A 24,934-nucleotide genomic window follows, 5' to 3' on the forward strand; every position below is an offset into this window, starting at 1 on the left:
CATATTTATGGATTGAAGCTATTAATATTTAAATAATTAATATTATTAATTGAATAATAGTATCATTAATTAAAATAATAATCAAAGCTATTTAATTTGATTTAAGCATCAGTCAGGTAGAATATCAGATGAAAAGAGATGTAAGTGAAGGGAATTTTGCTAATTTAGTTTACAATTAAAGTGAAGGGAAGCATCCGCCCATTAATTTCACCAAATAATTAGAGTGACATTTAAAAAGACTAAGCCACTGAATGCATAGACACAGTTCTGAACTGGGTGAGACCAAGCCACACTGTCCTAACCCACCACCATGTTTCTTACTCTCTCCATGCTCCAGTGAAAGACAGTTTTTCTTTGTACCTCTCTGTGGAGTTGGACATCACTCCCATCACAGGAGTGTTCTTTACCATTTTGCCAGATAGAGAAGCTATTTGAGATTCTCAGAATTTTGAGGTTGAAAATTGCTTAGCCAATAAGGTAAGTGTTTTGGTGTGTATTATTATTAAGAATTTAAATAAACGATACTGTAGCTATTATAAATTTTAATCCAAAGAAAACTGGGCCCAAAAGAGTAAAATGAGCTTTTCAGTGGTTACCAATGGCAGAGTTAAAACTTCAGGCTTCTAGTACAGCGCTTTTGAAATTACTCAAAGCTGCTACTACATAAAATATCTTTCATGTTGACTCTTTATTGACTCCATTGTATGCATATATAAGGTCAAGACTCAAAGAGTTCCAGACGTCTGTAGAATAAATACAAGAACCACATTTCATATACCAGAAGCATTGATGTGTCTCTAAACTTCAAACACACTATCTATCCTTGTGATGTCTAAGTTAATATCTTGGGACAAGACTGATATATTGAATAAGGAATAAACATTTTCTTCACAATAGCTAAGTTATGGAACCAACCTATATGCCCTTCAACAGATAAACTGATAAAGAAAATGTGATTTGAACACACACATACACACACACAATGGAATATTACTCAGCCTTAAAAAAGAATGAGACTGTGGCATTTGCCAACAGATGGATGGAACTGAAGACTATTATACTAAGTGAAATAAGCTGATACCAAAGGCCAAATATTCTCTCCAATATGGGGATGATGCTAACACACAATAAGGGGATTGGGGGAGAAGAACAGAAAGAAGTTCATTAGATTAGACAAAAGGGAATGAAGGGAAGGGAGGGTGGATGGGAGTAGGAAAGACTGTAGAATGAGTTGTATATAACTTTCCTATATTCATATATGATAAATGACCAGTGAAACTCCACATCACAAACAATTGCAAGAATAGGATCCTGATTGAAATAAATTATACTCCATTAATGTATACTATTTCAAAACATACTCTACTGACATGTATAGAAGAGGAAGAACAACAACAACAAAAAAAACCTTTGGTCAATTTTAACCATTGTGGCTTTTATTTCAAAAGATTGGCATTTCTCAAAGAATTTCTGTCCCCTAAAAATTCTAGAGATTTCTTAAATTAAAGAAATGTAGTTGGTACTAAATTTTTTTTCAATAAACAATGAAGATGTGAAAAGACATCCTCACAACTACATTCTGATGTAGTCACATGAAGCTGAATGTAAGAATGGCTGAAGAAATGCGTGTGAAGACATAAAGTGAGGAAATCAGATTTTTGACTTTTCTTTCAATTTCACAGGTGGATTTGAGCTTCACCCCATTACAAACTCTTCCAGCCTCACATGCCCACTGAGAATCACAGCTTCTCCTCAATCCCTCTGTGCCATCCATGCTGTGGAACAAAGTGTGCTGCTCATGAGGCCTGAAGCTGAGCTCTCTGCATCCTCTGAGTTCCAGTCACAGTTCAGGGATCAGCAATGACCATGAAAAAGGCTCAGAGCAAAAGAAGCCTCTATTGAAAGTAAAAATATGACAATAAAGGTAATTACCACTTGTGTAGTCCCTGATATTCTCTCCCTGTCCCATATAGGGATTCTCACTTACTTTTCCCCCATCCCAGAGAGTAAAAAATTGCCCCATTTTAAGACGACAAAACTAAGAGTTGGAGCAGTTGTGATATTTCTGCAAGATTACCCCGAAGTAAGTGGCGTAACTGAGATATGATTCTGAAATTCTCCCTGCAAGTTTTGATTCTTCCTATGGCACAACTTCTATTTCTGTAATTAATCAAATCTAATGTCTTCATTTTAACGGCTTCAATAATCTTAATGAAAGCTACATTTTGTTAAGATTCCTCACTTATGAGATAGTCATGCTCAAAAAAATAGAATGAATTAATGAGTTGCTAAAAGTATTAGATAATATGACTTCTGTCTAAATAAAATAGTTTTGGTCACTGGAGCAAATAAGCGTGCTATAAATTTAATAGCTGAAAGCATTAGGGAAGTCACATACCTTCTAACAGACCCATTCGTGTCTCTGTGTTCCTTGGGAATCTGTGAAATGCTAATAAGTAATTTACAAATTATTTTCAACTTTTAAAAAATGCCTTACTGCATCTTTGTTATCAACATTGATACACAAACTAAAATTTTAATTTTCTGCTTTTTTGTCATTCTAATAATTCATGATGGTAACCTCTGACATGTCATACCAATTTATTTATTATCTTATTATTATTGTTGTTGTTGTTATTTCAAGCCCACTATATGCTGGATCTGTTTCAGGAGCTGGGGAAAATTAAGTACATGTATCACAGTGCCTGTCCTTACAGAATTGTAATTATAGAGGGCAATAACTAAAAGACTATATGTGTCTCAGGAAAAAGAGTGAAAGAATTATTAATACCATTTAGAAAAAATACTGGCAAATATGGACCTAAGAATTAAACCAGAGACTCTACATCTAATAGAAGAAAAAGTAGGCCCTAATCTTCATCATGTGGGATTAGGCCCCATCTTCCTTAATAAGACTCCTATAGCACAAGAATTAAAATCAAGAATCAATAAATGAGATGAAATCAAACTGACTCCTCAGCACAAGAAACAATCTGTGAGGGGAACAGAAAGCCTACATCCTGGGAGCAAATTTTTACCCCTTACACATCAGATAGAGCACTAATCTCTAAGGTATATAAAGAACTCAAAAAGCTAACCACCAAAAAACCAAATAACTCAATCAACAAATGAGCCAAGAACTTGAACAGACACTTCTCAGAAGAGGATACACAATCAATCAACAAATATATGAAAAAATGCTCATCATCTCTAGCAATCATAGAAACTCAAATCAAAACTACTCTAAGATATCATCTTACTCCAGTCAGAATGGCAGCTATTTTGAAGACAAACAAAAACAAGTGTTGGTGAGGATGCGGGGGAAAAGGTACACTCATACATTGCTGGTGGGATTGCAAATTGATACAGACAATATGGAAAGCAGTATGGATATTCCTTGGAAATCTGGGAATGGAACGACCATTTTACCGAGCTATCTCTATATTCAGTCTATATCCAAATGACTTAAAAAGAGCATACTACAGGGACACAGCTACATCAATGTTTATAGCAGCACAATTCACAATAGCTAAACTGTGGAGCCAACCTAGATACCCTTAAGAGGATGAATGGATTAAAAAAATGTGGCAAATATACACAATGGAATTTTACTCAGCATTAAAACAGAATAAAATCATGGCATTTGCAGGTAAATGGATGGTGTTGGAGAAGATATTGCTAAGTGAAGTTAGCAAGTCCCCTAAAAACAAATGCCAAATGTTTTCTCTGATATAAGGAGGCTGACTCATAGTGGTGTAGGGAGAAGTTGCATGGGAGGATTAGATGAATTCTAGATAGGGAAGAGGAGTGGGAGGGAAAGGGAGGGGGCAGGGGATTAGCAAGGGTGGTGGAATGTGATGGACATAATTTATCTAAAGTACATGTATGAAGACTCGAATTGGGTGTCAACATACTTTATGTAAAAACAGAGATATGAAAAATTGTGGTATATATGGGTAATAAGAATAGTAATGCCAAAAAAGTACATGTAAAGGCATGAATTGGAGTGAACATATTCTACATACAAAAATATGAAAAATTGTACTCTATATGTGTAATAAGAATTGTAATGCATTCTGCTGTCATGTATTTAATAAAATAAAATCAATAAAAATAAAAAATAAGCAATTTTCAGAGAGACAATTATCAGAAGGAAGGTAAAGTTTTAGACTACCTCTCCAAATTTTAAATAGAACACTAGATTATTTATATTTTGCAAATTTTTAGCATAATGCAAGAAAAATTATGGTTTTATTATTGCCAAATGTTGTTAGACCAATGTAACACCACATCATGTTCAAACACAAAAATGGGATCTTAATAAGCATAAGTTATACTCCATGTATTCACAATATGTCAAAATACATTGTACTGTCATGTATATCTAAAAAGAACAAATTATTTAAAAACAAAAAAATATGGTAAATTTTATAACTTTAGCTACCTCATGAATCAACATTTAAAAGGAGTGATTAATTTTCCTGGAAGAGAGTATTGATATTTTTCTATTTTGGGTGGTAAATCAGCAATATTAAAGTTTATTTTGTGTTTGTTCTTGTTTCTGCTACATGTATATGAATTTTAAACCTATGAAGTAACTACCAAAGATATATTTCCTATTTTATTCATCAGAATTAACATCCTTTAGCTTGAAGCCCATAATCAAAGTTCTTTTCTACCTTAGTATTTTTTAATATATTTGTTTTTTAGTTGTAGTTGCACAAAATATTTTTATTCATTTATTTTTATGTAGTGCTGAGGATCGAACCCAGGGCTTCACACATGTTAGGTGAGTGCTCTACCACTGAGCCATAACCCTAGATCTCTACCTTAGTATTTCTTTTTTTTATTATTAGTTGTTCAAAACATTACAAAACTCTTGACATATCATATTTCATACATTTGATTCAAGCAGATTATGAACTCCCATTTTTACCCCGTATACATATTGCAGATTCACATTGGTTCCACATCCACTTTTTTACATACTGCCATACTAGTGTCTGTTGTATTCTGCTGCCCTTCCTATCCTCTACTATCCCCCTCCCCTCCCCTCCCCTCTCCTCCCATCTTCTCTCTCTACCCCATCTACTGTAATTCATTTCTCTCTCTTGTTTTTTTCCCCTTTGCCCTCACTTCCTCTTATATGTAATTTTGTATAACAATGAGGGTCTCCTTCCTTTACCATGCAATTTCCCTTCTCTCTCTCTTTCCCTCCCCCCTCTCAACCCTGTTTAATGGTGATCTTCTTCTCATGCTCTTCCTCCCTATTCTGTTCTTAGTTGCTCTCTTTATATCAAAGATGACATTTGGCATTTGTTTTTTAGGGATTGACTAGCTTCACTTAGCATAATCTGCTCTAGTGCCATCCATTTCCCTGCAAATTCCATGATTTTGTCATTTTTTAGTGCAGAGTAATACTCCATTGTGTATAAATGCCACATTTTTTATCCATTCATCTATTGAAGGGCATCTAGGTTGGTTCCACAGTCTAGCTATTGTGAATTGTGCTGCTATGAACATCGATGCAGCAGTGTCCCTATAGTATGCTCTTTTAAGGTCTTCAGGGAATAGTCCAAGAAGGGCAATAGCTGGGTCAAATGGTGGTTCCATTCCCAGCTTTCCCAGGAATCTCCATACTGCTTTCCAAATTGGCTGCACCAATTTGCAGTCCCACCAGCAATGTACAAGTGTACACTTTTCGCCACATCCTCGCCAGCACTTGTTGTTGTTTGACTTCATAATGGCTGCCAATCTTACTGGAGTGAGATGGTATCTTAGGGTGGTTTTGATTTGCATTTCTCTGACTGCTAGAGATGGTGAGCATTTTTTCATGTACTTGTTGATTGATTGTATGTCCTCCTCTGAGAAGTGTCTGTTCAGGTCTTTGGCCCATTTGTTGATTGGGTTATTTGTTTTCTTATTGTTTAATTTTTTGAGTTCTTTGTATACTCTGGATATTAGGGCTCTATCTGAAGTGTGAGGAGTAAAAATTTGTTCCCATGATGTAGGCTCCCTATTTAACTCTCTTATTGTTTCTCTTGCTGAGAAAAAAACTTTTTACTTTAAGTAAGTCCCATTTGTTGATTCTTGTTATTAACTCTTGTGCTATGGGTGACCTATTAAGGAATTTGGAGCCCGACCCCACAATATGTAGATCGGAGCCAACTTTTTCTACTATCAGATGCAGAGTCTCTGATTTGATATCAAGCTCCTTGATCCATTTTGAGTTAAATTTTGTGCATGGCGAGAGAAGGGGATTCAGATTCATTTTGTTGCATATGGATTTCCACTTTTCCCAGCACCATTTGTTGAAGATGCTATCCTTCCTCCATTGCATGCTTTTAGCCCCTTTATCAAATATAAGATAATTGTAACTTTGTGGATTAGTCTCTGTGTCCTCTATTCTGTACCATTGGTCCACCCGCCTGTTTTGGTACCAGTACCATGCTGTTTTTGTTACTATTGCTTGCTAGAGTCTGTAAACAAGTCAGGATGGTGCCTAGCATTTTGCCAGAGGGAGTGGTTTGTGAAGTAACGCCAGGGAGCCATTAAGTGTGGAGATTCCTTATTGGTTGACTGCTGTATCTAGTTTATGTTAATTAGATAAACTGTGTGGAATGTATAAATACCCCTCCCGTCCTACAATAAATGGCTCCCACTCCTGCTGTATCAATGTACACACGTTAATAGTGATAATTTAAGTTCTTCTTTTCCTATTTTTATGCCTTTAATTTCTTTCGTCTCTCTAATTGCTCTGGCCAGTGTTTCGAGAACTATATTGAATAGAAGTGGTGATAGAGGGCATCCCTGTCTTGTTCCAGATTTTAGAGGGAATGCCTTCAATTTTTCTCCATTCAGAATGATGCTAGCCTGAGGCTTAGCATAGATAGCTTTTACAATGTTGAGGTAAGTTCCTGCTATCCCTAGTTTTTCTACTGTTTTGAACATAAAGGGATGCTGTACTTTGTCGAATGCTTTTTCTGCATTTGTTGAGATGATCATATGGTTCTTATCTTTAAGTCTATTGATGTGGTGAATAACATTTATTGATTTCCGTATATTGAACCATCCTTGCATCCCAGGGATGAATCCTACTTGATCATGGTGCACAATTTTTTATGTGTTTTTTTAATCTGATTCGCCAGAATTTTATTGAGGATTTTTGCATCTAGGTTCATTAGAGATAGTGGTCTATAGTTTTCTTTCTTTGAAGTGTCTTTGTCTGGTTTTGGAATCAGGGGGATGTTGGCCTCATAGAATGAATTTGGAAGAGCTCCCTCTTTTTCTATTTCCTGAAATAACTTGAAAAGTATTGGTATTAATTCTTCTTTAAAGGTTTTGTAAAACTCTGCTGTATACCCATCCGGTCCTGAGCTTTTCTTGGTTGGTATTCTTTTGATTGCTTCTTCTATTTCATCCATTGTTATTGGTCTGTTCAAATTTCGTGTATCCTCCTGACTCAGTCTGGGCAGCTCATATGACTTAAGAAATTTATCGATGTCTTCACTATCTTCTATTTTATTGGAATATAGGTTTTCAAAATAATTCCTAATTATCTTTGTATTTCTGTAGTATCTGTTGTGATGTTGCCTTTTTCATCCCGTATGTTAGTAATTTGAGTTCTCTCTCTTCTTCTCTTCGTTAGTATGGCTAAGGGTCTGTCGATCTTATTTATTTTTTCAAAGAACCAACTTTTAGTTTTTTCAATTTTTTCAATAGTTTCTTTTGTTTCAATTTCGTTGATTTCCGCTCTGATTTTAATTATTTCTTGCCTTCTGCTACATTTGCTGTTGTTTTGCTCTTCCTTTTCTAGAGCTTTAAGATGAAGTGTGAGCTCATTTATTTGTTGGTTTTTTCTTTTTTTGAGGAATGACCTCCAGGCAATGAATTTCCCTCTTAAAACTGCTTTCATTGTGTCCCATTGATTCCGATATGTTGTGTCTGTATTTTCATTTATCTCTAAGAATTTTTTGATTTCTTCCTTTATGTCTTCTGTAACCCATTGATCATTCAGTAACATATTGTTCATTTTCCATGTGATGTAGGATTTTTCCTTCCTTCTTTTATCATTGATTTCCAGTTTCATTCCATTTTGATCAGATAAAATGCATGATATTATCTTCACCCTTTTATATTTACTGAGGGTTGCCCTATGGCATAATATATGGTCTATTTTTGAGGAGGATCCATGTGCTACTGAGAAAAAAGTATATCCACTTAATGATGTTTGGTATATTCTATATATGTCAGTTAAGTCTAGGTTATTGATTGTGATATTGAGTTCTATAGTTTCTTTATTCAACTTTTGTTTGGAGGATCTGTCCAATGGTGAGAGAGGTGTGTTGAAGTCACCCATAATTATTGTGTTGTGGTCTATTTGATTCTTGAACTTGAGGAGAGTTTGTTTTATGAACTTCGCAGCACCCTTATTTGGTGCATAAATATTGATAATTGTTATGTCTTGTTGGCAAATGGTTCCTTTTAACAGTATATAATGTCCTTCCTTATCCCTTTTGATTAAATTAGTCTTGAAGTCGATTTTATTCGATATGAGGATGGCCACCCCTGCTTGCTTACGAGGACGGTGTGAGTGATATATTTCTTCCCAACCTTTCACCTTCAGCCTGTGTATGTCTTTTCCAATCAGATGTGTATCCTGGAGGCAGCATATTGTTGGATTTGGTTTTTTAATCCATGTTACCAGCCTATGTCACTTTATTGGAGAGTTTAAGCCATTAATGTTTAGAGTTACTATTGACATATGGTTTGTACTTCCAGACATGTTTGATTATTTATCTTTTTTTTAAATTTGGTTTGTTTCTCCGTGATTAGCTTTCCCCCCGCCCTCTGGCTTTACTGAGGTACTTCCCACTGTTGGTTTTGGTTATTGTTTTTCATTTCTTCCTCGTGTAGTGTTTTGCTCAAGATGCTTTGCAATGCTGGTTTTCTGGCTGCAAATTCTTTTAACTTTTGTTCATCATGAAAGATTTTTATTTCACTGTCATGCCTGAAGTTTAATTTTGCTGGATACAAAATTCTTGTTGGCATCCATTTTCTTTCAGTGTTTGAAATACATTGTTCCAGGATCTTCTCGCTTTCAACGTCTGTGATGAAAAATCCATTGTTAACCTTATTGGTTTACCCCTGAATGTAATCTGCCTCCTTTCTCTTGTAGCTTTTAATATTTTCTCTTTGTTCTGTATATTGGATATCTTCATAACAATGTGTCTTGGCGTTGGTCTACTGTGATTTTGTATGCTCGGTGTCCTGTATGCATCTACAATTTGTACATCCATTTCCTTTTTTATTTCTGTAAAGTTTTCTGTAATTATTTCATTCAGCAGGTTGCTCATTCCCTTGGTTTGAACCTCTATATCTTCCTCTATCCCAATGACTCTTAAGTTTGGTTTTTTTATGTTATCCCATATCTCTTGGATGTTTTTCTTGTGATTTTTTACCAGCCTTTCTGAGTTGGCTAGACTCTTTTCAAGATGATATATTTTGTCTTCATTATCTGATGTTCTGGCTTCTACTTGCTCCACTCTGTTAGTGATACTCTCATTTGAGTTTTTAATTTGGTTTATAGTTTCCTTCATTTCTAGAATTATTATTTGATTTTTTTATAATCTCTATCTCCTGATAAAAATGCTTATTTGCTTCTTTTATCTGTTATGTAATTCACTTTCAATGTGTTCTTTCATTGTTTGAATTTGCTGTCTCATATCCTCTTTAAGATTCCATTCCATCTGTCTAAGGTATTCCTTGAGTTCTTTATTTGACCATTTTTCTGATGCCTCTAGGTCCTCCTGAATATTTAGGCTGTCCTGCATTGTTTGTACTCCTTTTCTTCCTTGCTTTTTCATGCTGCTCATGTTACTTCTTGTTTTGTTTGACTGCTGAGTTACTGTTTACTCCTATAAATTTATTTGATGCTTGGGAGGAAAGGTATTAGAAGGGAAGGGAAGAAGTCACTAAAGAGAATGAGAGTAAACAGGTAGAATTCAAGGAAGGGGGAATAAGGAAATTGAAAAGAAATGAAAAGACAAAAGAAAAAAATAGAAAATAAAAAATAAACAAAAATTTTAAATAGAATTTAAGAAAATAAAAATAAAAAATAAAAAAATGTTTAAAAAAACAAAAAAAAATTAAAAATAAAAAAATGAAAATGAAAAAAAACTGAAATTAAAAAAAAATTTAATAAATGTAGTCTTAGAGTTTGATTAACTTCTCTTCCAGTAGGTGGAGCTGTGCCCACCAGGCCAAGCTTCTCCTCTCAATACACGGGAACCAATCACTGTGCAGCAGCTCCTCCTCCCAGACTGGGCGGGTCTCCAATCCTGAATGCCTAGGGCCTCCTCTTGTGTCTAGTTACTTCCCCACTTTTCCTCACGCCAGGCCCCGCTCACCGGTGACGCTCACCACAATACTGGCTACATGCCAGGTCTGCTGCTCCGGGAGCCCTATTTTCTTGAACGACTGGGCCCACTCTCCCTGTTTGCCATTCCCTCAGACCCTAAGTTTGTGGAGCTTGGGGCTGAGAACCCTCAGCATATTTTGCTTGCCCTCCAATAGCCACGCCCCCGGCAGCTGGTGCAAGAGACCTCAGTTGTCAGCACTGGTGGGAGCGGTAGCCGGGGGTTCCGCTCCGCGGGTCCCCCGCCGTGGGTCCTGCGCCACTCCTGATTCCCTCAGTCTGACTATCATGCTCATGGGAGAGCTGGGAGGGGCCCTTAAGGTTTCCCCGCTGTGTGGAGAGGGAAGACTAGGAGGTTACACACCTGCCGCTGCTGGTTTCAATGAAGTTATCTCCTCCACCCCATTCTGGTGACGTCAGTTCTCTGCCATGGTGGTATCCCATGCAAATGGCGACAGTTTGTTCCCTTTGCTGGGTGACCAATGCAACGGGTGGGTCCTGACTGGCTCTCCCAAGCCCCGTCTCAACCGTGTGGCCACTGCCTATGAAGGCTCTGTTGGTATTAACCTCCGCAGGTTCAGAAGGGCCAACCAGTTGTTTCTGCGGGATTGTTTAGCCTGAGTCACAGCGGTTTGTCTGCAAGATGCAGGCGAACAGGAGCCTGAATTCAGCTGATCCAGGCTCGGTGTGTCCTTAGTATTTCAATAGCACAAAATAGCTCCTCATAGAGTAATTATTATCACACTGAATAGCAATTATATTTCTCTATTTAATTATAAGACAGCATCAAGAGTTAACCTGGAAAGGGAATTTTTTCTCTGAGTGTTTTCTTTAGAAATATACATAATATTTCTACACTTCCTATTTATGGTAGAGTACTCCAAACTCTTACTTTGAGCATGCATTAAAGAAATGTAGTCTATTTCTCAATATTTATATTTATCCTATTCTATTTCATCATATAAATTTAATGGTTGTTTTGGTTTCATACAAACTACTTGAGTCTTACGGAGGTGAGAATGTATTATAAATATAAAGGGAGATTTTGGCTTCTTAATGTTAAACCATGACACAAAGAAAAGACCATCAACTCCAATTGAAATCAAATTAAAGCAAGCTTGTAATTTCGACTGGGTGGGGCTGTCTCTTCCAAAAAACATGGGAACAGAAGACACTCTCACATGTCTCTAGGAGCACAGCTTTATAGCCCAGAAAGTTACAAAAAGCAGGGGGTGTGTTGAGAACTTACAGATAACAGAATTTGACAAGTACAACACAAAGGCAGGTAGTAAATTAATGTTCCAGCACTTAGAGAGTAAATTATATTTCAACATGGAATTTATGAGGCACCATTAGATTTTCAGAAAGGGTCCTTATCTGGCCAGGGAAAACCAGAATTTATGATGTGCCAGTAAGCTTCAGAAAGGGTTGTTATCTGATCAAGGAAAGCCAGGCATGGGTGAGTTTAAGGCACAGGCAGGCATTCCAAGCAAGTTTAGAAAATGCAGTAATTTATAGTATAGCTGAAATTAACTTTTCATGCCTTTGTGGTGAGATGGCTCCTAATCTTAGAGGAAGTTAGGCTGAGTTTATTTCCCCCTTGTCTTATGTGTCCCTTTCAAATCTTTGATAGGGTAGAGGAAGAGCACTGAGGAAATTTTAATCCCTCAGGTAACAGTCCCCAACTTCTCAAACTCACCCAAAACTGTTCTTCCTGATCTTACCTGACTTAATTTACTAATTTATATTAACTGTCTGTCTATTTTTGGCTCCACTGTTGTAAGAAGGGGGGAGGTGCTCATTTTGGCTTCTTCTTAGCTGAGAGCAGGTGATATGGGAGTTCAGATCAGATTGAAGTGTGGTTGGGGAAGAACAGGTTCTAAAGTCCTGTGCAGATGGGTGCTTCTATGGAATAGAAACAAAAAAAAAAAACATGAGTACTGAACGAATATTTTCACCTTTAGAACAAATCAATGAATATCATGAAGATGGCAGAAGTTAATATTTTTTTCTCACCAGGAGAAGCTGTCCCCATAATAAGGCCAGAGTGGACAAGGCCTTTTTATAGGAATGTAAATCTTTAACATCTTTAGAGTTATCAGGAATGTAAACACAACATTTAACTTTAAATGCTGCCAATGTCCATTTTCATGACATATAGTTAAACTACTCAGTGTAATCTGATCTTGTAAGATTTTGCTGGTATGACTGTGTCTAGTAGAGATCCCTTTATTTCTGTTACTTAGGGCTGGGTAATTGTACTAGCAAACATCAAGCCTACCTGTGTAAGTTAGGAATATCTGTAGGCCTTAAATTAACTAAAGACTTCTGACTCTAGCAGTTCCTCTTGATAGTCTATTTTGATAATTATCAGGCATTCTTGCCTGAGAATCCCTTTTTGTAGGTTCCAGTCTTACTTATTTTGGGGGGCTAGCATAAGTGTATATCTTAAATTATATTTAACTATTATTATTTATCTTTAAATGCCCATGAGTGTCTATATTTTGGTTTTAACTGTTTTTGCTGGGTGTTTAGAATGAAGCAAGTAAAAATGACTTTTGTTTTTATATATTATTAAGAGTCAGCTGAGTTTCCATGGGAGTCATTTTGGGATAATTTGAGAGCAATTACTTAGTTCTGCTGGTTCCATTTGCTCTAGACATGATCCAGGTCTTGCTGACCATGTGGCTTCCCTTGGAAACACCAGGGATGTTTCCCTTCTCCAATAGCCCTCCTCTTCATGGCAAGTGCATTGATTAGCTTTCTGTTCTCCAGGGGTCTCAGTAATCTCCCTAATAAGGAGGTTATGTGGCCCAGAGTTGCAAAGCTATTTAGAGAAGTCTCCTGTTCTCTGGGTTTACAATGAATTGGAGGGCAAGAGCCAAATATTTGTTCTTGGTCCCTTATAACTTAGCTTTTGTTTTTAATACTTGATTTTAAACATTGAGAAAGTCAGTATCACCAATCTCAAATTAAGAATTCTGGGCTTTAACTTTAATATCTATAACTTCATATCAATTGGGATCTGTGCTATCCTATCTGTCCTTTAAGTGATGGCTTATTATCTTAAATTAACTCAGGTTGTGAGTTCTTGAAGCAATACCTCTGTAAAACATGAACAGGCAACATTTATACAGTTTATAAGAAAAATACAAAATAAAATTAACCAGAGTAAAAACATATTTAGTTTTTGTAATATCTACCTTTAATTTTGCCTGAGTTATATTTTAATCCCTATTTGAGATCCTAGTAACCTTAGCAACAAAAATCAATCTTTTTAATACAACTTAAATGAACTGAAGTCTGGCCTGCTATGGAGTCATTCTGACATGTATTAGGATGGGAGGCAAAACCTTTTCTCGGGTAAGGCAGGGCGCTTTATAAATCTTTATAGATCTTAAGAAAACTGTTGTAGTTTTGAAGCTGATTTTTGTTTCTTAAATATCATTTTATAAAGTTTACATATGTTGTTGCTTGAGGTTACATGAATACTAGCTAACAAAATATGATATTACATTTAAAACATGAATAACAGAAAGGCTGAGAAATTTTAACCTTTGTGGAAAAGTTGCAAAATGTTTGTGTTCTACAATATTAACCTTTACATACATTAGGCTCTCATTTAAGTTGTATACCAGTGTAATAAGTAACATAAAACTTTATATATCTCATTGATAACAGGTCCAGTTATAGAACATTAAATTATATAAATTAATCCCCAATATTTTTCTTTTAAGCCTAAAATTACCACACAACTTCAGAAGATCAGTTTGATATAATGCTTTTTTAAAGCTTTTACTTTAAAGACTTGTATACCTGGAATATATGAACACATTTAATATACAAGGAAGAATAATAGCACTACTATTACATTGATATTTTTGTATTGACCAAGTTTAGCTTTTAGAGAAATGACAGTTCAATTCTGTAAAATAACAGTTCTTGTTTAACTAGTTGTTTAATTTCTTTAAAGTTACTTGCTCTAGAAAAAAGAAACAAAACTTAAACAATGGGTAAACTAATGTTTTAAGAAATCTTTGTCATTTTAACATATGACTGATTGTAAAAACAAATGTACACAGACCTTCTTTATTACTCACTTAAACTCTTGTTTGCCTCATCACATAAAGACTTTCTTATTCAGAAACACTTTTTCCTTTCTATTAAATGTTTTCCATATGTAGAATCTTCTAATTTCTCCTTCCATCTGTTAACCTCCTTTTCTGTTCACGTTTTAAAACAATCCTTGAAAATTTTCAAATTTAGGCAAATTATTTTATTTTTAATAAAAAGAAATACTTTATGTTGTTTACATCACTTTTAATTGAAATAGTTGAAACTTTTGGGCCTTCACACATCTTTATATCTTTAATAAACCTTTGTAAATAGAATTACATGTGTTTGGGCTGGGGTGGTGGCTCAGTGGTAGAGCACTAGCCTAGCATGTGTGAGGCACTGGATTTGATTCTCAGCACCACATAAAAAAATAAAGGTCCATTGACAACCAAAAAATATTTTTAAAAAAAGAATTACATTTTTTTACCATTTTATGAAAACACAATGTGCAAGTATATAGAATTATGCCCATTGGGACTTTAAATTTTTAGTAAAACCTTTTTAGTGCTGAGAAGGTAACTTTAAACTCTTTCTTTCATTTACCAATTTATGAAAACATCAATAATGTTACCGAATGGAATTGAAGGAGTCAAGAGTACTTGATAGTATATTTAACAGTAGCAATTTAATCTTATAAATTAATCAGATGTCTAAAAACAAAATTACTGATAAATATGAGTAATCCCATGTCAAATCTGTTTACTTATTTTACCAAAATATCAGACAAGTAAATTGAACAGTATTAGCCATTTTCCTCGTTGAAGAAAATTTCTAGAACCAAGGAATATTAGACATGTTATAGACATTAATATCTTATTGATCAACATTTTTGATCACCTAGAGAGACTTGTGAGTTAAGTATAATTTTAAAGATATATTTATTTTCATCTGTTTACCCAATTTAAATTGAACCATTTTAAATCATGTGAATTAAAGGTATTTGGATTCAATTTTTCATTCTTTTGTGTGCTCCTTATATATCTGCCAATTTTCATATCATGAACTGAAAGGTTAATAAAATAGGTACTTGTCACTCCGTTTTTCTGCATGCTTAACAAAACACTGTTGAAATCCTGAGAACTGTTTGCTAATCTTGTTCCCAGAATGTGCTGTCCCCAACTGACAAACTGCAGAATGCACTTCCTCACTTGGTTGCAGGCAAACCGCCCACTCGCCCTGACCTGTCAATGAACTTCCCTCCCTGCCCTCTCCAAGAAAATTATATAAGCTCTGCTTAGCTGTTCTCAGGGCTCTCTCTCTTTGCTCTACTCAAGTGAGCTCTGAGCCCCAGCATGCTGGACCCCCAATAAACCCTTTGCTGTTGCATGAGACAGTCTCTTGGTGGTCTCTTCCTCCGACGCTCGCCCAACCTTTACATTTGGAGGTTCCACCGAGATCCGGCAGCGGCAGACGAAAGACCCCCAATGGGCTCCTCTCGGGGTAAGTAAGGCGCATCTTTCTGGTTTCTGATTTTTGGTTTCAGGTTTCAGGTTTCTGGTTTCAGGTTTCAGGAGGGCTTGGCAAAGTGGCTGTTGGTGAAGAGTGTGAGCTCTCTCTGACAGTGGCTGACAGACGTGTCACACAGCCACAGGCCATGTCCCTGGGTGATGCCCCAGAGGACTCTGGAAATCGAGGAACAGTAGTTTCCTCGACTCAGTATTCTGCAGTATTCTGCTTCGGATTCGGTTTGCCAGCCCATCAGGTTTTGCCGGCTACTCAGTCCTGTCTCAGTGTTGAACGTTTACTGTCTGTCTTTATCGTCTGTATCATGTGTCCTTGCTTTCACCGTTTGTGTATCTTTCATTATGGGACAGAGCACTTCAACACCTCTGTCACTGACCCTTGATCACTGGACCGAAGTCCGCTTAAGGGCTCAGAATCTTTCTTTTTCAGTAAAACGCCAGACCTGGCAGACTCTCTGTGCCTCAGAATGGCCCATCTTTGGAGTCGGATGGCCCCCAGAAGGATCTTTCTACTCCCCACTAATTCAAAAAGTCAGAGATATTGTCTTTGTCTTTCAGCAGGGGCCACATAGCCATCCAGATCAACAGCCGTATATCTTAACTTGGCAGGACCTCTGTGAATCTCCTCCTCCATGGGTGAAGCCTTTCCTTGCCCCTGTCCCTGCTCCTACTCCTTCCCCCACAATTCTATCTCTCAAACCCTCTGCTCCTCCTCCTCCTCCTCAACCCTCTGTTATCCCTGAGTCTCAATACTCTACTGGACTCTCCTCCCCCTCCTTATCTCCTGCCCTCGTCCCCCAACCCCCAACACCCTCTAAGTGATTCCCCTGCTGCTGACTCAGCCTCTCCACCATTGGAGGAAGCTGAGCTGGCCCAGCGCCCTCCAGATGACTTCCCCGCGGCACACACAGCCCCTCCTCCCCTGGAGGAAGCTGGCCCAGCTAAAGGAACTCGCCGGCAGTGAATGATTAAAAACCCTGAAGCCCCCGTGATACTCCCCCTCCGTCCTTATGGGCCAATGATAGACGATGACCATGGAGGAGAAATGCAAGCCTACGAGTATTGGCCTTTCTCCTCTTCAGACCTATATAACTGGAAAAATAACAATCCCCCTTTTTCTGAGGACCCCACCTGGCTCACAGGTCTGATTGAGTCATTGATGTTTTCACACCAGCCTACTTGGGATGACTGCCAACAACTCTTAGGCTCTCTCTTCATGACAGAGGAACGAGAGAGAATCCTCCTGGAAGCTAGAAAAAATATCCTCGGACCAGATGGGTGACCGACACAACTTCCCAACATAATCGAAGCCGACTTCCCCTTGAACCGACCCAACTGGGACCCCAACACCTTTGAAGGTAGGGAGCATCTGTCCACTTATCGCCGGGCTCTAACAGCTGGTCTCCAAACGGCTGCTAGGCAACCAACTAATTTGGCCAAGGTAAGAGAGATTATTCAAGGGCCTGATAAATCTCCCTCTATGTTTCTAGAGAGAACTATGAAGGCATATAGGAGATACACTCCTTTCAATCCTCAGGCAGAGGATCAAAAGGCATCTGTCACAATGGCCTTTATTGGGCAAGCTGCCCTAGATATTAAAAGAAAGTTACAATGCTTAGATGGATTACAAGATATGACTTTGAGAGATTTAGTCAGAGAAGCCAAGAAGGTATACTATAAAAGAGAAACTGAGGAAGAGAAGGAACAAAGGAGGGAGAAAGAAAGGGAGCAAAGGGAGGATGAGAGAAGCAAAAGACAGACTAAGGCATTGACTAAGGTCCTGGTCACAACAACAAATAGGCCAGAAATTAAGAAACAGGGAGACAGGAAGGGATACCTGGGCCCACGTCAGAAGCCAACTCTGGCCTCAGATCAATGTGCCTACTGTAAAGAAAAAGGACACTGGGCCAAAGAGTGCCCTAAAAAGAGACAGCCACACCAGCCAGCCATTCTGACTCTGGAGGATGACTAAAAAAGTCGGGGCTCAGATCCCCTCCCTGAGCTCAGGGTAACTTTTGAAGTGGAGGGAACCCCAGTAAACTGTGAGGTGGATACAGGGGCAGTATACTCAACTCTTAAGGCCACATTGGGCCCTCTATCAAATAAAAGGTCTCTAATTCAAGGGGCTAACAGCAGTAAATATCAGGCTTGGACAACTAAGAGGACCATGAACCTGGGGAAAGGAAAAGTCCATCACTCCTTCCTAGTGATCCCAGAATGCCCTGCCCCATTGATGGGCAGAGATCTGCTCACCAAGCTCTGGGCCAGAATAACTTTTAACCCTGAAGGCCCCCAAATGAAATTTCTAAATCCTTCAGTAAAAACTCCTATAGTTATGACTTTAACTATGTCAGTAGAAGATAAACATCAACTATTCACACCCCCCAAGACTGATCAAACAGGCAAGCTACCCCAGAAATGGATAACAGATTACCCAGATGCCTGGGCAGAAACTGCTGGGTTAAGCCTAGCCATGAAACAACCTCCAATAACAGTGGAGTTAAAAACCTCAGCCTCCCCAATCAATGTCAAACAATATCCTCTGAGCAAAGAAACTAAAGATGGGATAAGGCCCCATATTCAGAAATATCTGGCCTTAGGGGCCCTAAAGTCCTGTCAATCGGCCTGGAACACTCCCCTGCTACCAGTGAAAAAGCCAGAAACCGGGGACTATCGCCCCATTCAAGACCTAAGAGAAATCAACAACAGAGTGCAGGACATTCACCCCACAGTACCTAATCCATACAATCTGCTTAGCACCCTGAACCCTGAGCAAAAATGGTATACTGTTCTGGACTTAAAAGATGCTTTCTTTTGCTTGCCTCTGCATAAAGATAGTCAGTTGCTGTTTGCTTTCGAGTGGGTAGACCCAGAAACCGGAATGTCTGCTCAACTAACTTGGACTAGACTCCCACAGGGGTTCAAAAACTCCCCCACTCTCTTTAATGAAGCCCTCCACAGAGATCTCAACAACTTCAGAACTACGCACCCCGAAGTCACCCTACTTCAATATGTGGATGACCTGCTACTGGCAACAGACAATGAGGAAAACTGTGAGTCTGGGACCCAAGCACTATTATCCGAGCTTGCTCAACTCGGGTATAGAGCTTCTGCCAATAAGGCCCAAATTTGCCAGCAAGAAGTAATCTTCCTGGGCTATTCCCTTAGGGGCGGTAAACAATGGCTCACTGAGCCCAGAAAACAAACCGTTGTGCAGATACCACCCCCATCTAACAGGAGGCAACTCAGAGAGTTTCTTGGGACTGCTGGCTTTTGCAGGTAATGGATACCTGGGTTTGCATCCTTAGCTGCTCCTTTATACCCATTGTTAAAGGGAGATGCCCAATTCCAATGGACCCCTGAGCACCAACAAGCTTTTGATAAATCAAAAGGGTGCTGCTATCTGCTCTGGCCTTAGCACTCCTGGATGTAGAAAAACCCTTTACTCTCTACATTGAGGAAAAGAAAGGAATAGCACGAAGAGTGCTCACTCAGACTCTAGGACCCTGGAAAAGGCCTATAGCCTACTTGTCTAAAAAGCTGGACTCAGTGGCTACTGGATGGCCCCATTGCCTAAAAGCTATAGCAGCGGTGGCCCTACTAATCAAGGATGCTGATAAGTTAACGCTGGAGCAGAAGCTAACCATTATAGCCCCCCATGCCCTAGAGAGCATCATCCGCCAGCCACCAGACAGATGGCTATCAAACTCTAGAATAACACACTATCAGAGCCTGTTGCTCAACAAGGACAGAATAACACTGGGACCCCCCCCCGCCCCACTTAACCCGGCTACACTACTACCTGAACAATCATCAGGACCCATCACTCATGACTGTCCACATATACTGGCAGAAGAAACCAGTATACTATGGGATTTAAAGGATCAGCCACTGCCCCACCCTGAAGTCATATGGTTCACTGATGGCAGCAGCTTCCTCCAGGACGATACATTTTCAGGATGGATTGAAGCCTTCCCCACAAAAAAAAAAAATGGCGCAAATGGTGGTCAAGAAGATCCTGGAAGATAGTTTTCCAAGATACGGCCTGCCTAAGGTAATAGGGTCTGATAATGGACCGGCGTTCGTGGCCCAGGTAAGTCAGGGGTTAGCCAGGACCCTGGGGATTAATTGGAAGTTACATTGTGCTTACAGACCCCATAGCTCAGGACAGGTAGAAAGAATAAACAGAACCATTAAAGAGACCTTAACGAAATTAAGCTTAGAGACCGGCATAAAAGATTGGACTATGCTCCTGCCTTATGCACTATTTTGTGCAAGAAATACTCCCTCTGTTTCTTTGTGTAACCTCACCCCCTATGAAATTCTCTATGGTGCCCCTCCTCCAGTAAGGGACCTGACCCCAACTCTAAGACCTAATGATTCCTTTCACACCCCCTTGCTTGACAGACTTAAAGCTCTTGAAAGAACCCAGCGATACCTGTGGAAACAGCTGGCCACTGCCTACCAACCTGGGGACGAAGGGACTCTACACCGGTATCAAGTGGGAGACTTTGTCTATGTAAGACGACATCAGGTGTCATCCCTAGAACCCCGCTGGAAAGGACCATACCAGGTGCTACTTATAACACCTACAGCGGTAAAGGTAGACGGAATCACTTCCTGGATCCATGCCTCTCATCTCAAGCCTGCGCCCTGTCCAGACTCTGGCTGGAAATTGGAAAAGACTGGTAACCCTCTCAAATTGCGTATTCACTGTGTGGATAAGGCTATAGACTCTCCCCTTGACCACCAGTAGTCCTAACCCTCATCAGCCCGTTCAGCAGCAATGGCTGATCACAAATCCTACTGGACAAAAAGTATTGTCTATCTCGCATACAGCCCCCTTAGGTACCTAATGGCCATCTCTCCACCCACTCACTCCTCTCTTCTCCTGTCAGTGCCCACACCGGGTCCCACCAGGTCTTCTTACCAGCTAACCCAAAGCTCAAACCAGCTGAGGAGAGCCCTCAGACCCCTATCCAAGATGTAATGTAAATGGCCTTTAAAGTTGCTTTGTCATCACTGAAAACAGGATACTAAAAATTTAAAGTCCCTCACAGACTTTTTGGGATACTCACTCCCGTCTTCCCCTCTGCTCTACCTGTTCTACTGCTCAAGTTTTTGTTGCTAGGAAAATCCCAAACCCCTTTCCCATTATTCTTTTACATCTCTCCTTCCTCATTCTCAGATCCATGGAGCTGCTCTCAGCCCCGCCTTCCCCGTCTTCCCCCTCTGTACCAGGCCCACAGAAAAGTCTTAACTGACCTTCTCCAGAAGTCTTCACCATGGCTGAATTTAAGACTTTCAGCAAAAGAGTCCCTATAAAAGAGTTCAGTGTAGATAAACTTCCTCTTTTCGTGTTGCCCTGTTCTACTTGTCCACTGGCAAAAAAAAAAAATCAGCACTCCTAAGCTAGACACCCCCTGACTAGTTTTTCACAAAATATGTGAACAAGGCCTCTGGCCTTGAGCTGGGGCTTCACAGAGATGGCTACATTTCTAAGAAAGAAGTTACCAACTGGGCTCCATGGTAACAGCTGGCAGGGGGAAGAAAGAAAGGGGAAAAAAAGCTCTCCCCCTCCCAGGTGTCCTTGAAAAGTTAACTTGCCCAGAACAGAGAAAAAACAGAAACAAAAACTGCTTTTTGTGAACTTCTTCAGACTGTGAACTTCTGAGCCCCTTCCCTTACATGTTGGGTACAAAATTCTGAAACTACCTAAACTTGGGGTTCAGGGGATTAATTGATTACAACAGAAACAATGCCCTCTGAATCCGGTTACAACCAAATAGGACTGTTTCCCTGTCTTCGGTGCTATCTTAGGTGCCTTGCCTTGTCCATCCCTACAACAGTATAATTCTATATACTTAAACATTGTTTATGTTTTCATAAAATGGTCAACAGATGTAATTAATTATGTAATGGTGCAGATGTTTCCCAGAGTGCTCTATCATGACGCAGGTTCATTTAAAGATCAAATAGGGGGACATACAACCCAGTTCTGCCGGGAACCTGTATCCCTCACTTTAGCCATCCTATTAGGAAAAGGAGTTGCTGCAGGGGTGGGCACAGGAACCACTGCCCTGGTCCGTGGGACACAACAAATGACCCAATTAAAAACAGCAATGGACCAAAACTTAAAGATATTAGAAACCTCCATCACAGCTTTGCAGAAATATTTAACCTCTCTCTCTAAAGTTGTTTTACAGAACAGGCGAGGGTTGGACCTCCTCTTCAAGAGAGAAGAGGACCTTTGTGCTGCATTGAGGGAAAAATGTTGTTTTTATGCCGACAATACTGGAGTTGTAAAAAAATCTATGAGTAAATTAAAAAGATGCCTTGAAAAGCGTCAGTGAGAGAGAGAGGCCCAAAAAGGGTGGTATGAGTCTTGGTTCACACAGTCCCCCTGGTTAACTACGCTTTTATCAGCCCTGGCCGGTCCTTTAATAACCCTTATATTGTTGCTAACTCTAGGACCCTATTTGCTCAACCGTGTAGTTTCCTTTCTCCAAGCCCAAATTGGACAAGTCAAACTTATTGTAATCAGACAACAATATACCCCACTAGCAGACATAAAATGTGACACCTCCCCCAATGATCACTTTTATGATTAAAAGCAGCCAGAAGAAGAAGTGGGGAATGAAAGGTTAATAAAATAGGTACTTGTCACTCTGTTTTCTGTATGCTTAACAAAACACTGTTGAAATCCTGAGAACTGTTTGCTAATCTTGTTCCCAGAATGTGCTGTCCCCAACTGACAAACTGCAGAATGCACTCCCTCACTCGGTTGCAGGCAAACCGCCCACTCGCCCTGACCTGTCAATGAACTTCCCTCCCTGCCCTCTCCAAGAAAATTATATAAGCTCTGCTTAAGCTGTTCTCAGGGCTCTCTCTCTTTGCTCTATTCAAGTGAGCTCTGAGCCCCAGAATGCTGGACCCCCAATAAACCCTTTGCTGTTGCATGAGACAGTCTCTTGGTGGTCTCTTCCTCCGACGCTCGCCCGACCTTTACAGAACATATATGGACATATGCACATATAGACATACAACACATAAACAAGTGTGCACACATAACACAATAGTAAAGGCCTTGTAGCTTTTCACAGGGAAATTGTGATAGTAAAAGCAAATGTGACTCCATTTTGTTTTATAACTTCATCCTGTAAAACAACCATGCCAAGTAGAAGGGTCATGACCAGGGCAAAATGTTCTTTTCCTTTTGCTATTGAAACCTTTAAGAACATGGAACTACCTAATGGGGCATTGTTTCTGTAACTAGGGTAATAGGGCTCTGTTTCTGTTACTGGGGTGATTGAGCTAACTATTATTGCTTAGGCTTCCCACTGCTTGACTGCATTCTCCCATTTCTGTAACTTGGCTTGCTTGCATTGTCTAGACCCCCAAAATGTCCCTTTTGTGATTTTCAGGCTTATAAAGAGTGCCCTTGCAACTGTTCAGGGGTGATCAGGGGAACAGCTTTATGTTCTGGTCAGTTGCCATGGTGTGCTTCAATAAAGGCTTGATTTGATTATAAGTGAGTAGTCTGGAAGTCAATTTACGGAACCCCAGGATGAAGCTTTAACTGTAACATCTGGGGGCTCATACAGGATCAATTTCTTCCCTACCCTCATGCCAAATTTGCCTCCAATGATGGGCCTTTGGACCTCGGCCCCATAGTAGAGGGGAGCTCCTGAGAGACGTTCCTCAGCTGCACTCCAAAGACGATTCCAGTCCATCCTAGGATGCTCTGAAAAGCCTCCTGCAAGCCTGTTAGATCTGGTAAGTTCATTCCTCTGGGGACAAGGTCAGATTGGACGCAGTTGCTTACACCTTTCCCATGACAGGACAAGACATTATCACTGTCTCCCTAGAGGCCTCCCAGTGGGGCCTCACCTGTGCCTAGGGGTAGGACGAGTCATTGTCTCTGTCCCATTGGAAGCCTCCCTGCAGGGCCTCATCTGTTTCTGGGGACAGGACAAGACATGGTCTCTGCCCCATTAAAGGTCTCCCTGCATGACCTCACTGATTGTTGCTTGTCCTGTGTCTGTTCTGATGTATGTCATTTCTCCAGCATCTGCCTTGCTGTTTGTCATTTGTCCAGTGTCTGTTCACTGGCCATTTGTCCTGTTCGTCTAGCCATGTGTTGTGCGTGGGCCTTTTTCTTATTCTCATAACCACTCTTCTTTCATCAGCATTCCTTCCCTCCACTGGCATCATGGGACAAAGAAGCTCTAAAATTGCTCTACCTGTACCCCTTTAACTTGTTTTCTTAACAATTTTCAGGACTTTGTCTGTTAGTTTGTTTTTGTTTGTTCCCTTTGTGTTCTGTGTTAATTTCTACCTCAGTTTGTTTCCAATGGGAAAAAAATGGTCAAAAAGTTTTAACTGAGCTCACTAAAGCTTGCATTAAAATGTAAAGTGCTGACAACAGGACTAAAAAAATGTCAAAAGTAAAAGCTAAAGGTAAAAAAAAATTCCAGAGATTGCCTTCATTAGGAAGTGGGCCAGGTGGCCAACTGGGTAAATCATGTCAGTTCTTATAGAGGACAGATTAAAACTAAAGTGTTTTATAAAATTATTATTCCTAAATTGTATAAAAAGAGCATAATTTTGTCTAGGATGTTTGGCTTTTGTCTTTCAATATTTGTAAGCATGAATAACTCCCAACTATTAAAAATGGTCCAAAGATTTTTCAATGTCAGGCTAAAATTTGGTGGCCACTAACCAAGAAACCAGAAAAACCAATTTAGACCCCAACCCAGGCGACTATCCCAAGGAGGAGTGCAACTTTGGAAAGTTCCTTCAGGAAAAAAAAAATAAAACCCGTTTGTCTATGTCCCCTCAACTCTTTTTAGCTTTAATGAATAGGACCACCTCAGGAAAGAGGTAAGAAAACTTTTAAAATTCTATATTTGTTAAATTCATAATTTGATCCAATATG

At 39.3% G+C, this 24,934-nt stretch overlaps 2 protein-coding genes across 2 annotated transcripts; both read left to right on the top strand.

The window, feature by feature from the left end:
• Positions 1-15,713: 15,713 nt before the first annotated feature.
• On the top strand, positions 15,714-22,958 carry LOC131424872 (uncharacterized; the record flags this gene model as incomplete). The annotated part of the gene is made up of 3 exons (XM_058585049.1): positions 15,714-15,973; positions 20,404-20,684; positions 22,192-22,958. Coding segments are annotated over 3 exons (699 nt in total), but the record flags the coding sequence as incomplete, so codon positions are not given.
• On the top strand, positions 15,983-17,164 carry LOC131424873 (uncharacterized). The gene has a single exon (XM_058585050.1). The coding sequence runs from the start codon at positions 16,339-16,341 to the stop codon at positions 16,816-16,818; it is 480 nt and encodes a 159-aa protein (XP_058441033.1). The 5' UTR covers positions 15,983-16,338; the 3' UTR covers positions 16,819-17,164.
• Positions 22,959-24,934: the final 1,976 nt, after the last annotated feature.

Source organism: Marmota monax, unplaced genomic scaffold, assembly GCF_021218885.2.
Source record: "Marmota monax isolate L192 unplaced genomic scaffold, Marmota_monax_Labrador192_F-V1.1 WCK01_AAM20220418_F8-fsc00450, whole genome shotgun sequence".
Taxonomy (NCBI): Eukaryota; Metazoa; Chordata; class Mammalia; order Rodentia; family Sciuridae; genus Marmota; species Marmota monax.